General features: G+C 58.7%; 1 protein-coding gene across 1 annotated transcript; it reads right to left on the bottom strand.

Moving 5' to 3' along the window:
• Positions 1 to 1996: 1996 nt before the first annotated feature.
• Positions 1997 to 5500, bottom strand: LY6E (lymphocyte antigen 6 family member E). Its single transcript, XM_036922452.2, has 4 exons — positions 5326 to 5500; positions 3455 to 3558; positions 2976 to 3095; positions 1997 to 2889 (listed from the first exon to the last, which is right to left on the bottom strand). Exons 2-4 carry the CDS (start codon positions 3504 to 3506, stop codon positions 2666 to 2668), a joined length of 396 nt encoding a protein of 131 aa, XP_036778347.1. The 5' UTR covers positions 3507 to 3558; positions 5326 to 5500; the 3' UTR covers positions 1997 to 2665.
• Between the last annotated feature and the right edge of the window lie 9258 nt (positions 5501 to 14758).

Here is a 14758-nt window from a genome sequence, read left to right as displayed (position 1 = left end):
CAGGGAAATTAATGTGTTAGGAGGAAAAGAGATACGACTGGGCTGGAGAGGGAATTAAGGCCAGTAAAGCCCACTAGAAAGGGATTTGGAGTTAACCAGATAAAACTAGAGAGGCAGACAAGACCCAGAGTTAATAAGTTAATCAGTTGATGATCAAAAGGCCAGAGGCAACTTGGCCTGGAATGTTTGAATATTCCCCAGATAAAGAAAAGTATCTCAGCACAGCCCGTGTCTTTATTGTCAATTAGATCATGCAGTTATAAGACTGACTTAAGCCTGCTAAAAGGCCCAGCTTATTCTTTAACTTAACGTATATTATGTTTTTTCCTCCTCCAGCCCCTAAACAAGTAATTTACAACCTGACCAATTAATATGGCAAGTGAGCCCAGCCATAAACAGCAGAGTAAACACAGAAAGAATTCCATCCTAAAGCTAAAATTGCATTTTAAAACCCAGGAAGTTAAGAAGTAAGATTCTTAACATACTCTTTAGCAAACAGACAATAACTGAGCCCACCTTAGGGGCTGGGCAGGTGGCCTTGTTTGACATGCTCCCAGAACAACATGCTGGTATCTCAGGAAGAAATCAGAGCAGTAAACTTCTTGCGTTAAGTTAATTTTAAACATTTAGGGACCACTTAACAAGTCTGCACCCTTTGTCATTCCTGAAAAATCCTTAAAAGGGGAACCCCCAACCTTTCAGGGTGCTCCTCTCTCTGAGGTCACCTGTACTTTTTAAGAAACTTTAAATAAAACTTTTACTCTGCTTCCCTACTGTGTCTCTGTCTCTGCCCTTCAATTCTTTGTTGCGGTGGGGAGAAGAACTGAGGAAAATACACAATGCCCCTACCCTAACAAATGCATCCCACCTGGGGACTTGTCCTCTGTGACAAGCTACCAGGGCTTCTGAAGAATGTCCTGATTTCCACCCCCTTGAATTCTTTTTCTTTTCTTTTAATGCAGGTTTGACCTACTGGAGTCCATCAGAATGTCTTCACTACCTCCCAAGTCTCAACCTTCACCCTGACTTGCTTCTGGACCTCACAGAAGGTGCAGGCTGGGCCTGCTCCCGTTCCCTGGTCCCTGGGTCACCTCATTTCCTGGGCAGACCCCTCCTCCTGCTGTTTGGGGGAGTCCCTCCCTCAGCCCCCTTGAAAGCATCACATCAGCGCTTGGCCACCTGTGCTGGCCGGCCATCCCCCTTTGGGGTGTTTATGACACTGCCCCAGGCCTCAGGGCCCTTGGGAGATGGGCCAGAACCTTGAGCCACTCTGCTGGACGGCGTTCCTTAGACTCTGGCCAAAGGCACACCAGAGCTTCTGGCCACCTGGACAGGCCAGGCCTCCCACAGCACCTGGGAGCACCGAGTGAAAGAATGAAGCCCCACAGGGTACCTTTCCCCAGTCAGCCTCTCTTCCTCGTTCTGTCACCTGTGCAATCGAAGCCCCTTGGCTGTGAACAGACACTTCCCCATGGCAGATGGACCAGCAGACCTCTGGCCTGGGCCCACGCCTCCTCGGTCACTGCAGACCACAATACAGCTTGGAAAAGGGAAGTGGGCACATAGCAGCATGGCTGTGGAATTAGGGAGCACACCCCTGCCTTTGAACCGGGCTCCAACGCCTTCCCCGTGGGAGACCCCCATCCATTTCTCCCACAGGCCTTGGGGCAGAAGCCTCACTCATGGTCCCACTGAGTTCCTGCCCACCTGGCCCTGGCATCCCTTTCCCAAGTCCCAGAACCCCAGGGGCTGGTGCCCATCCTGCCTGCATGCAGGATACCGCAGGTCCCGCCTCCCCTCCCCAGCTTTCCTTCCAGGGCAGCTGTGGACTTGGGGGACTGTCTCCCCCACTGCCCCCAGGTGGGCCTCAGTATGGGGCCATACCACAGGGGCTCCCCAGGCTCTCTGCACTCCAGAACTCTGCTATCCCTGCCCCCGCGCATCAAGACCCCGCTGGGAGGTGGTCCCAGTAACAGCTCACAGCCTGAATAGGAAGTGGTGGGCACATGTGTGTTTATTTGAGGCACCGAAGCAGCAGGAGGGCTCTTGGGGGGGATAGGGGAAGCCGCAGCTGGATTTGGGGTGGGGAGCCCATTGCCCAGTCTTGAAGCCTAGATGTGGAAGCAGTGAACCCATTCCTCAAAAGGCTGCCCTTGAGGTGAGTGAGACACCAGAGAAGAGTTGGGGGTCAGTGCCTGGGGCTCTCAGGAGGCCTGGACACGGGACACTCACCTCCGCATAGGCCCTGACACAACCACGTACTCACACATGTGCATGGCAGAGGCACATGGCCACACCTGTCCACCCAGCAGAGCACAGGCAGGCACCACAGCATGGCCACCTTCTGAGACTCAGTGGGACCGAACACCCCCTCCACACTGAGAGGGGAGGACTGAGGCCTGGGTCTGTAGGTGCCCCTCCCAGTGTGCCGGAGGGACTCAGTTCAGACTCTGGGGGCCTCAGGCTACAGGGGGACCTCATCCCTTCCCAGGTTCCCTGAGGAAGGTCCTATCACTGACCCCAGAAGTGAGGGCAGTCGGCCCCTTGGGGCAGGTGTAGATGCAGAGGTTAGCCTGACCAAGGGGACCTACGCCAAGGGGTTAGGATCAGGCAGGGTGAGGAGTCAGACGAGGAAGCTCTGGTACCCGCTGGGGTCTAGGAGGGGTCAGGGGCCAAGCCGCAGCAGGGCCAAGAGGAGGCTGAGCAGGAGCCCAAGGCCCAGCAAGGTGGTGCTGGCCTGCAGCCTGCCGTCGGCTGCGCTCAGGTTGCACAGGAAACTCTGGCAGCAGTGGGTGCCCACCGACGCCACGCCAAGACTGATGCCCTTCGGGCCGGGGCATATGGGGGAGCAGCCCTTGTTCAGGGTGTGGCCGAAGTCCACCAAGTTCCCTGCATGGAAAACAAGGCTGTGAGCGCAGGGGCAGGGGCCTGGGGCTAGTCAGGGGGCAGAGGCTGGGCTGCTCGCCAGTGCTCACCGATGCCCGCAGAGGCAGATATGGTCACACAGTAGTTGTCGGAGTCAGAGCAGATGGTCGGCTTCAGACAGTAGAAGTTGCTATTCTGATTCGTGCAGGAGAAGCACACCAGGGACTGGGCTGCAGAAAGGGGACATGCGCTAGGTGGTACCCATCTTGGGTCGCTTCCCAGTCCTGACCCAGGCACAGGACGCCTGTTTTGCAGACGTTCACTGAGCAATTCTCTTATGTGAGGCCTAGGGCTGCAGACAGGAAAGGCAACGACACCAGATCCTGGCCCCTGAGGACCTCCTGTGACACCCAAATGCATGGTGACAAGAGTGTCAGGGGCAGGGCTGGGGCCTCCAGTAGGGGTGGGAGGGAGGAGTCACCCGCTTTGCTAAGGGACAGGGGTCTGTCAGGGTCCACAGAGCAGGTCCCACAGCATGGGTGGAAGGGGGGTGCAGTGAGGCCCGCGTCCTGGGCCTGGGGCACCTCACCTTGCTCCGCACCCAGGAGGGCAGCCAGCAGCACAGTCAGGAAGACCTTCATTCTGGAGGGACAGGTGTCCCGTCTGGGGTCTCCGAAGCCAAAGCAGCCCACCCTGCTCCAGAGACAGCGTGTTGGAAGGCCGGGCTGTGCCCACTTTGTAAATGGGGGGAGGGACCTGCCGGCTTCCAGCAGCAGGGCCAGGGAGAGGGTCTTTTTGCTCCATCCTAGCCTACTCCTCGGAGTGCACTCTTTCTTGCTGAGGCCCCTCCCCAAGCCTGTGATGCTTGCTGCTGGACTGGGGGCAAGGTGTGGGGACAAACGACAGAAAGGGAAGCTGAGGGAGCGGCTTCTGCCTGTGGTCCTGGTGATGAAGGATGGCGACTAGTAAGGGCTTTAGTGGACCTCCATCCAGAACTTCCCATTGGTCAGCTCCATGGCTGGTGTGGGGGCCCCGGGGCTGGGCAGGGGGCATGACGTGCATCTAACTGGGCACTGCCTCTGGCAGCTTCTGTGCTGGAGGACAGGGGGTGCTTCCCACTCTTCCTGTAAGTCAATGCTGAAGGCCGTAAGCCTGTGAGTGCCGGCTGTCCCCCCAACCCTTTCAAACCAGCAGAACAGGCACAGCCTCAGCCTGCTGCATGTGGGTCCCTGGGGGCTGCCCTCATCCTGTTCCAGGACCTGCCTTGGGCAGAGGCCACGGCAGTGGGTAGAGAAAGCACTGACTGTGGCCAGCTGGGATTCCGGTTCTGTTTTGCAGGAGGCATGGAGTGGGAGGGGCAGTCTGGGCCCTTCTGTTGGGAGATAGGACAGCTGGGGCGGGGGAAGGGCATTCCAGGCCTCCGGTAGGATCCTGGGCACTGGGAGGAAGGAGAACGCCAGGCAGAGAACAGGTTTGGGGAGGGTCCTTTGGGGACCCCAATAATGGGTCCCAGGCCTCTTCTGCCCAGCCCTGGGCCAACATCCTGGGGCAGGAGCTGGCGCTTGTAGATGTCCAAGGGCCCCACATGGGGCCCATCCCCAGATCCAGCAGTTCAAGTGGGGAAGGAACCCCCCCCTTTCTCCTCTGTAAAGTGTGGTCTAGGCATGGAGGCCCCCTGGGCTGTCCTCAGGGAGCTCTGGAACACAGCCAGGCACCCACCGAACGGCCTGCTGGGCTGAGTGGAGGCACTAGAGCTACAGGCATTCCTGGGGTCAGGCTAAGGAGGCCGTGGGGGGAGCCAGTGCCATCTGGGACCCAGACTATGCACGCCCCCAGACTGACAGGGCTGATTTCTGGGAAAGCCAGGCCCAGAGGCAGGAGCCTGCCCTGGTCTCCGAGATGGGAAGGGGCAAGGTGGCCAGGGCTGGGAGCAGGTGGGGTGCTCTCCCAGGCACCTCAGGCGCTTGCATAATAGGGGCAAACAGGAGGAGCTTGCTTTCACCTCTTCCCCGGACAGCCAGCTGACCCCAGGGCGATCCACCAGAGACGGCAGGTTATCGTGCCCATCCCGCAGGCCCGCTGAGAACTCAATCCCTTTTCAATCCCGAAGGCCGCCCCCCCCCAGGCCCCCTGGGAAGGCTAGAGCTGGGTGACGGGCTCCCAGCGCCCACGCAGCCCTGGGCCGGGGCCGCCCAGCAGGGAGGGCGCCTGGCGGCGGTCTCCGCCTTCTCCCGCTCCGATCTTTGGAAACATTCGCGGTGGCTGGGGGATGGGAGTGGAGGCTCAGGCCTCTGAGGCCGGGCCCACGAGCGCGCCCCGACCCCCAGCCTCCCCCAGACCCCTCCCACGCCTGCCCGGCGTCCCGATCGCTCGCGCCCCAGCAAGGCCGCCGTCCCCGCGCCCCACGTCCGCCGCGGCCCCGACCCCGACCCCGACCCCGACCCCGACCCGGCGACTCACGCCGGTCGAACGCAGATCCACGGCCTCCCGGAGATGCCCAAGCCTGGCGCCGGAGAGCGCGACGGCGCCGGACTCCAGGCCGGCCGAAGCCGCGGCAGGACTGCGGGCACGCGGGAGGCTGGCGGGGCGGAGCCGGCGTCCCAGCGGAGCCGTGGGGGGCGCGGGGCGGGGCTGGGGGCGGAGCCGGCGGGGGCGCGGGGCCGAAAGTCCCTCCGGGCCGAGTTCCGGGGGGAGTGTGTCCCTTCGGCAGAGTAGGGTGGGGGCCTTTCCGACGGAGGGACCAGCCGGGGGCGTTGGGGAGGCCGGGATGACGCCATCAGAAGGCCCCCCGCTCTGCCCTGGCCTCCTTGGCGGGGCTGGGGTGGTGACTGGACACGCATCGGGAGACTGGTGGGGGGACGGCTTCCGGGGCAGTGGTTGGGGACCGCAGGGTCTGCGCCGGAGAGCCTCGGTCTTTGCAGTCGCCAGACCCCGTCTCCCTCTGGCCGCAGGGCTGCCTCCTATGCGTCCCCTCCCCCGGTCCCCCCAGCCCGGGATGGGCCCAGGAGCCGCCTCCGTTCCTCCCGGCCCGCAGCCCCGTCTGCAGCCGGGGGGTGGGGGGTTGCTCCTCTCACAGAGCGGCCGGACCTGACCTGACCCTCGGAGCGCAGAGGGTGCGGGCGCCTCAGAATGTCAGCGCGCTTCCCGTGTTCTGTCCCCAGGTGCCCGTTCAGAGCCTTTTCCTTCAACAGGCATTCTGAGAGCACCTACCCTGTGTGCCACCCACGCCGGGACCTGCACCTCCCACCCGGGGAGGGCCAGAGGGGGGCGGGGGTCAGCGAGGGCAGGGCAGCCCACAGCGCCCCAGCCCCTGCTCCTGCCTCTCAGACTGCCCCGGGGCCAGGGCTGCCAGGCTGTTCCTCTGCCACCTTTGCAGTGCCCCCCCTTCCCGCAGAATCACCTGCTTGCCAGGAAAAACTATTCCCCACTCTCAGGCTCCAATTCCTGTGCGGAGCTCCCAGTCTCCCCAAACCTCTTTCACACCTGCCCGGCATCCCGACTGCTCGCTCACCACCAAGGCCGCCGTCCCCGCGCCCCACGTCCACCCCGACCCCGACCCTGGGCGACTCCCGACCTTTCCTCTCAGCCTTTCTGGGTGGCGCCTGGGAGACGGCGGCGGAGGTCCTGGGGAAGGGAGGCACAGGGAGAGGCCCAGAGGCAGGGTGGCCAGGACAGAGCTGGCTGGGAGAGGGACTGTCGCGGACGACCAGCTTGCATGGGCAAGGTCTAAGGGGACGTCAGGCACCGTGTGAGTGTGTGATTGGGTCTGTGAGTGTGTGCGCGTGTGTGTGTCTCTTCAGAGCCCCGGAGTAGGAGTAGGGGCCGGCTCCTTATATGGTCTTCCGTGACGTCCAGGTCACAGGGCGTTGGACGAATCAGCTCGGGAAGGCTCTGGGGCCTGTTTCCCTGGAGGCTGAAGCCGGGGCTCTGTGGGTGGGTGGTGACATCTGTGGTGGTCCACAGCTCTGGGGCCATGGCCATTGCTGTCCTGGGGACCTGCACTAGGCTGTGGCCCTCTGCTACCCCCTCCTGGGACCTGGGCCAGGCTGTCCCATCCCCTGTCCAGCATCTTGCCCTGTCTTACACTAAGCTTTGAGCTTGTCCTGGGAGAGGGGACGTGAAGGGCCTCTGGAGTGTTCTGGAGTCCCTTGCCCACCTTTCCAGAAGGGAATTGGATGAATTTTGGTCCCTGTAAGAGGCACACATTCTGTCTTGGCTCTGCCCATCAAGTTTTGTGGGGGTTACTTGCTTGGTGTCTCCCCGGAAAATGTCAGCTCTCAAGACGGGGTCATTGTCTGTGTTTCCAGCACCCAAACCATCCTGGCCCATGGCAGGTGCTCAGCGAGTGTTTGTTGGTGAAAACACAAGTGGGCTTTGCCTTGTCAAGGCAGGACCCTGTGATCAGAAAGCAAACTACACTAGGAGGAGATTCTAACGATTTTGAATGATCAGCTCACAAAAAATTCTTAAGGTCACTGCCACGGATCAGCCACAAAACTCAGATGTCCTTGGAAAATGTTGTGTCTGAGCATGGATGGCAGAGCCAGGGGTTTGTGCGATGCCCTATAGCATGATTTGTGGGGTCATTCTGAAAACTGAGGCGGGCAGCCCTGGTTGGCTCCCCTGTGGCTGGCTCTGGGCGTGCAGTCCAGTGGAGCATGTCTGAGAGGGCAGGAGGTGAGATCTGGTTTAGTCTGCTGCTCTTAAGGGCCACAGCCTCACAGCCACAGCACCCCAAGAGGTGTGACGTGAGGGCCCGTTCCTCCCAAAGGAGACCCCGTATCCAGGAGCTCGGCATACCCCGGAGCCGCCAGCCAAAGACATTCCCTGGGACCAAAGCGACGCCAGGGCCAGGGCAGGGTGGGAGTGGGCCTTCCGTAACAGTCCCACCTACCCACCGTGGGCACCTCCTGTGCCCTCCTTCCCTGAGTTCTCTGGCCACCATGAGGTGGGCTTCTGCGTGGCATTGTGAGCCCGTCTCCCCTGTGAGGAATCTCAGATGTGTGATGATGGGTGGGGAGTGTCTAGCTGAGAATGGGCTCAGAGCTGAAACTTCGCAGCGCTCCCGGGTGCCCTGAGTCATACCCACACCCACCTCAGGGTGCTCGGGTATTATGGGCGTTTGGCTTCCTCCCTGGAGTGGACAGGAGCCTGCCTGCTCCTGAGTCCCTATGTTAGCCAGGATGCTCCTGGGGTGGACCCTCAGTCCTTGCCCCCCTTTAGGAGACACAACATCCCCTCCCCCAGCCTCCTCCTTCCCCATCTCCTCTTGGTCACTAAAGGCTGTCTGGGTCACCCTGGACCTGGAGTGCCCTCTGGTGCTGGGTTTGGGTGCTCCAGAGCCTGCAAGGATGGCCTAGGGAGCCAGGGTGTGAATCAGGTCAGAGGCCGCGGGCCGCACCCCTCCGCAGGGTACACGTGTCCACCTGTGTCCAGGCAGCTCCCCCCACTCATGCTTCAGGGACCTTCCTCCACGCAGAGCTTTCTGAGGCTTGGGCCATGGGCACTTTAATGCTGCTGGCTGCCTCCGGGTCCTGTCCTGGCTCGGCTCTGTACCTAGGTGTCACTGTGGTCCCTGGGTCCTGGTTGAAACCCTGGAGTTGAAGTCCACCCAGGAGAGACTGGTGCCCACGGCCGTCATTGTCCACATGGGACACCGACAAGATCAGGGAGCCAGTGGGACACGCACCCAGCCTAGCATGGGGACCCGAGGCTGTGGCATTCTGCCTTCTCATCCTAAAACGGAAGAGGACCCTCCACCATGCCTTCTGGTGCTCCGCTGATCAGCCGTTACCCTGACAACCTCCACCTGCCTGGGGGTAGAGTTCAAACACTGTTGCCACTTGCTGGGGGCCTCCAGTTTCTGCGTGGCCCTGCACTTCCCCCAGAACTGCTCCCCACTGACCGCGAGACTCCAGCTGTGCCTCAGTTTAGGGGTACGGTGGGGGAAGGGTGCTGGCCTGGCTCTCCTCCCACCCTGCACCCCCAGGCTGCTCTCCTACCTGGGTGCTCAGCAGAGTGGGAATCCTGGAGCCAGCCTCCCAGGCTGTGGGCCTCCTGCTGCTCTTGGGCACTAGCCAGAAGGAGGCCACACCTGGCGGTGGTCACTCATGTGTAGGGAGAGCAGCCCCAGCAGCTGCCTGGTGCGGCTGCTGCCACTGTGTGACCTTGAACTCCTGCCTTACCTCTCTGGGCCTGGCTCCCGCATCTCTGAGTGGGGCCTGAGCACACTTCCACGCTGGGTCCTGTCTCTTAGAGAATAGTCCAAAGTGCTATGGTGACTTCAGACCATTTGCTCCAACCACTGGGGCCTTGGGCTCTTCCTCTAACTCCACACCTTCCTCTGCACAGCTGTTCCACATCCTGGAAGGAAGTTTGCTGCAGACCTCCCTGGCCTGTGCCCCCACTGCTCTGTCAAGTGCCCTTATCAGGGGCTTCCCCTCCTGCCATGGAAGGACCCGGTGCCTCTCTCTGACTGGGTGACTATATTTGATGGACTACAGCCTGAGAGAGGGTTGTGGGGACAGAAATCCACACTTAGAATTTAGAAGCACATTTGCAAGGTGTGCACTGCAGGAAGCAGGGGGAGGGGCACCGGTTTGGGTGTTCTGGGAGGCTGGCCCCAAGGGGGAGTGACCAGAGCAGAAGTCTTGGCAGGGACACTGGTGGAGGCCCGGGGAGGCCAGGGCCTTCAGACCGTGATGCAGGGCTGACCCCTGTTAAAAAACCAGCTTTGTCGCGCATTTAATCTACTGGATGTCTCATGAATCTGATTCTTTCATCATGTCATGACTTTAGGGTCTGGCAAGAGAAGGGGGTTTCCCTGCCCCAACACCCCCAGAGCTAGGCCTCAGCCTGGGCCCCAGGGAGAATTCTCTCTGGGCCATGGTGGGACTCAGGCTGTGGGTGAGCCTTTGGTCACTGATCCCACAGTTAAAATCAGGGACAGACCATAGCCCTGCACCCAGGCCCAGCCACAGTCCTTCCCCTTCTTGGCAGGGCCATGAGCCCCTGCACCCCCACCCACCTCCAGGAGGCTGACATCTTATAGAGCACACTTTTACGTGTTTTTGACCAAAATCTACCTCAAGAAATCTATTTCACATACGACCAATATGAGTAAGTCCTTGCTGTGCGGGGGCCACTCAATATTTTATTCCATCCAGTTCTACCTCATTCTATTTCTCATTTAAAAAATCTGATCAAAAGCCACTATACTGTTTTACCACCCACAGTTCAGAAGGTACTGCAAAAGCCCCTGGTTCGTGACATTCGTTTTTCAGATGATGGCTTATTAGGACTCTTATGTGGTAAAAGCATTACGTTTGAGAAAGAAATTGAATATTAAATGGACATGGATTTCAATTGAACTGAAGAAGATGGCACCTGGCCGTTGGAAGCCCCGTCTGTGCAGTGGGGGTGGTCCCATGGATCTGCACAGCCTGACGTGGGAACCCCACAGCCCCTGTACCCTGGGCTTCTTCCATGGCCTCCGCTGTGCCTGTGGGCTGAGGAGAAGGCAGAGCGTGCCTGTGTGCCTGCCTGCGTGGGCCTGTGCCTGTGTGCATGCATGTGCGTGCGGTTACCTGTGCGAAGAGGGGAACAGCACAGTCCGACAGTACTGGTCCTGGCCTGTGGCCCCTGGGTGGGTGGGCAAAAAGCTGCTGGGTGAGTGAGTGATTGCAGCTGAGCGCTGCCACACACACAGACGCCTGGAGCTAGGCCGGTGAGAGGAGAGAGTGCGTGGTCCCCGGGGTGCGGGGCTCGTCCGCCTGTGATGGAAGGGGTCCCAACTGCAGTGCGGAAGGAAATCATTCTTCCTGGTGCAAGAAAGGAGAGGCCTTCCCTCCTCCCTTTCTCAAGAGTGTTCACTTCAGAAAGCATGTCATGGGAAACCTTTCCCTGGGCCTTTGAGGTGTATTTAAATCTCTTTAGAAGGTGAGGTTAGGATGAACTGCGTGTCAGATGGTGCTGCAAGGGCCTTCCCCTTGAGGACCAGCCCTTATTTGTCTGAAGAACCAGTCTGCAACGGGTTGCATCTGCTCAGCTCTGAGAAAGGGTCAGACTTGTGTCCATCTTTGCAATCTCAAGGCGGACTGCCTGCAGGACAGACGCAGAATCGGAACAGACAGAAAGACCCACTTCACTCTGGCTGGCCAGCTTCCCTGGGCCCCCAGGCCTCCCTCAGGTAAGAGCACACCCCAGGCGGGCTGGAGGAGTGGGGTGGGGGCTCAGACCTGGGGCCTTGCTCTGTGCACTGGCTGGAGGCCCAGGCATTACTGGTTCACAAACGTTCGGGTGAACCCAAGTGAGCGCACTGTTGAGAAGAGCGGCTGTGACTGACTCGGGGGCTGAGAACGCATGAAACCTGGAACCCAAGCCACAGACACGGGCGGTGTGGATGCCAGGACCGCGGGAGCCGTCCCAGCATGAGACAAAACCGCGTGGTGCAGTTCTGGGACCAGGCTCTGGACCCCCAGAGAGGACCTGGTGGACGGGCAGGTGGGCAGGTCTGCGTGCAGATCCGCGAGTCTGGTGTCAACACTAACTTCCGGTGATGCAGTTATGTAAGAAGTAACACTGGGGGAAGCAAATATAGAAACGGTACTATTTTTGAAGCTTCTTTGTAAGTGTGAACTGGTTTCAAAATGAAAAGTTAAAAGTATTATAAAAGCTGCATGAAGTAGGCCTGGCAGGAGCCAAGTGGCCTTGGGGTTCTCCCGGGGCAGCGGAACCAGGCTCCTGGGAGGCTGGGCGGCACTCGGCCTGCAGGCTGGGAATGGAGGAAACGTGCCCCAGGCCACGCTGGGGAAAAGCACCCCAGAGGTATCAAAACTCAGACTGAAAATGGAAAGCCTAGAAATTTTAAGAAACAAGAAAATCTCTTCATGTATTAACAAAGTATTTTTAAGTCATCCGCTAATACACTTAATATTAATGAGATAGGGCAATGGGTCAAGGGTCATGCCTTTGTAAAATTTATTTAGCCTCTGCAAAAAAGACCCAGTTTATTCTTCAACTTAATTTATGTGCTGTTCTTCCTCTTCCTCCTGCCCTAACTTAATCAATGAAGTAACATTGTCATCAGGCCTCTGGAGTGTAAAGAATGCTGAGATCTGGATCAACAGTCACCTAAATAACCCTACTCCTAAAACGAAACTTGGAAGGAATTATGAGTCACTGGTATACATCCTGCCTTATGCTGACTCCTACCCAAAAGGCCCTATAAAACCCCAAACCCTATATTTTGCTCAGTGAAATAAGCCACGAGGAGAAAGACAAGTATGATTCTGCTCATTTGTGGAGTATAACAACAAAGCAAAACTGAAGGAACAAAACAGCAGCAGATTCACAGACTCCAGGAAGGGACCAGGGGTTACCAAAGGGAAGGGAGAGAGAAGGGGATTGAGGGGCATTCTGATTAGCACACATAATGTAGGGGGGTCACGGGGAAGGCAGTCCAGCACAGAGAAGACAAGTAGTGACTCTATAGAATCTTATGCTGATGGACAATGGGGTGGGGGGTACTTGATAATATGGGTAAATGTTGAAACCACAATGTTGTTCATGTGAAACCTTCATAAGATTGTGTATCACTGATACCTTAATTTAAAAAAAAACAAAAAAAAAACTCCAAAAAACCCAACCCTAAACCTTTAAGTGCGCCTCCCCTCTGAGGCTGCCTGCACTCCGAGTGTGTACTGTCTTCTCAAATAAGCTTTTTGCTGCGTAAGCCCACTCACTAAGCTTTGTCTTAGAGACAAAGACAACTGGTGGTTTAAGTGTCTTTGTCGCGTTGCTGTTTCATTCAGCTTTCTAGTCTTAAATGCAATCCTTTTTCCTCTCTCTGTATCATTTCCAGTAAGGAAGGAAGCAACTTTGGGGACCTCTGAACAGGGAGGCTTGCATGCTTCCCATGCCTGGGTGACCCAGCTGGAACCATGGCTGTTTCCATCACGTCCTTTCGTTCCTGCTGGAAAAGGCTCCCTTCCTTTGCTTTGAGAAATCCTCGGAATATAATCTTACTCCATCCAGTGCTCCTTGGCTCCCTCAAGTTCTGGGGTGGTTGGGGCTCAGTTTCCACACCGTGCAGATTCAAGAGGCCACCAGACGCCAACTCCAGGAGTTGGCAAGGGATTTGCCCTGTTCTGAGCAGGAGTTCAGTGAACCCCTCTTCCCGCCCACCCCCGTCAACCCCCCACCCCCCACCTTACTCTCCACCACCCGTATGGCTGCACAAATAGAAGAGCGGCTCTTCCCGGCACTCCGACACTTGCTGCCACTCTTGCTTCAGTGAATTCCTTTCTTACTGGAGCTCCTCTGACCCGACCCGTTCTGGAATTCTTTCTGGATCAGGGTGAAGACCCCTATGTGCCCTTGGCCTCACCCCACTTCCCACCCCCATCCGCTGAGGTTTCACCTGGCAGGAACGGCCTCCCCAGGTGGGGACACCTGGCAGGCATTAACAGGGAACCAAGTTTGCCTGTTAAATCTCAATACAACGATTGAAAGGAAAAGACAAGACATGCTGGAATAAGACACTTTCAGTGATTGGTATCCACTCGTTGGAAAGACTGCACATCCCAATTAAGTGGAGTGTGGCAAGCGCACTGCAGTGTTTCCCCGACGTCCCTGCGGCAGGGGTGAGCGGGGAGGAAAGGCCCAGCTCTGCCCGTTGCCAGCCACCTGGTAAGCACACAGTGAGTCACTGGAGAGGCCAGCCAGGGCACAGGGTGTGAGGCCAGGAGGCAGGAGACTGGCCCACCTGGCTGGGGGAGAGAGTGGCTCAGAGAGGCCAGCCCGCAGTGTCCCCAATCCCCCCCGCTACATCCCCGCTCTGGACCCCGCCCCCATTGCACAGGTCAGGGTAGGTGGAGTCATGGCTGACTGGCAGCTGGGGCCGCACTGGGGCTGAGGGATGCAGGAAAGAGGGGTGCTGGGGAAAGGCTTCCAGGTTCCAGGCCTCAGAGGCCCCCCCCAAAGACCCAACCCCATGGGGCTCACGTCCCCCTCCCCAGGCCCTGTATGTGCAGCTCTGCACTCCCTGCTTAGGGTTGAGGCTGAGTTTCCCTGGTTTTCAGCTCAGTGAAAGGCCCCCAGAGAAGCCATGTGGTCTGCTCCGTGGATGAGCAGCTGTCACCTCTGAGCCGCCCGAATGATGGCCAGCACAACACCGCGGGCTCTGTCTCTGCCACACACCGGCATGAGGTCTGGCATGTGTCTCCTCCCCATACCTCAGTCTCCCTGTCCTGGGCTCCAAGGCCCTGCAGACCCTGCCCTGGCAATTCCTGGGGAGCTCCCAGAGCCAGGCTCATGGGGTCTGAAGGGCAAGGTGCAGCTGTAATGGGGGAAGGAAGGGGACCTCATTCCCTGGAAGGGTAGCTGGGGGGCCCAGGGAGAATATGAAGCTCTGGCCACCCCATCCCACAGGGAGGAGCCGGGTCCTGGGTGCCAGGGAAGGCTCTGACCTTTGGGGTTGACCCTGGGAGGGAAGAGAGCATGGAGGGCACCAGAGGGAAGGGGCAGGATGGAGCCCCCTCTCCAGCCACCAGCACTGTGGCCACCGAAGAACCTGTGCAGGTGCCTCCCCAGGGAAGGGTCCTGGGGAAGAGTGGAGAGCCACTGCAGGCTGTGCCCGGCTGGCCTCCCAGGAAGGCCCCTGCCTCCAGCCCCTTAGCTGTCCAAGCTTTCCTGGTTGAGGGAAGACTGGGTGGAAGCACAGTGCCTCTTCGAGCAGGGTCACAGAGAGCCCCCCGCCCCCCAAGGGGCTGAATGGCCTGGGAAGGACAAGAGGATGCTGAGAAGCCTTTACTTGTTCCTGGTGCCCTGTTAGTGGGCAGTGGGGCTGTGCTCCACTCAGCTAAGGGCTCTGTCCGGCTAGGGCTCGGCAGCC

This window comes from Manis pentadactyla, chromosome 3, assembly GCF_030020395.1.
Source record: "Manis pentadactyla isolate mManPen7 chromosome 3, mManPen7.hap1, whole genome shotgun sequence".
Lineage (NCBI taxonomy): Eukaryota > Metazoa > Chordata > Mammalia > Pholidota > Manidae > Manis > Manis pentadactyla.
This window is presented reverse-complemented; position numbering and strand designations above follow the sequence as displayed.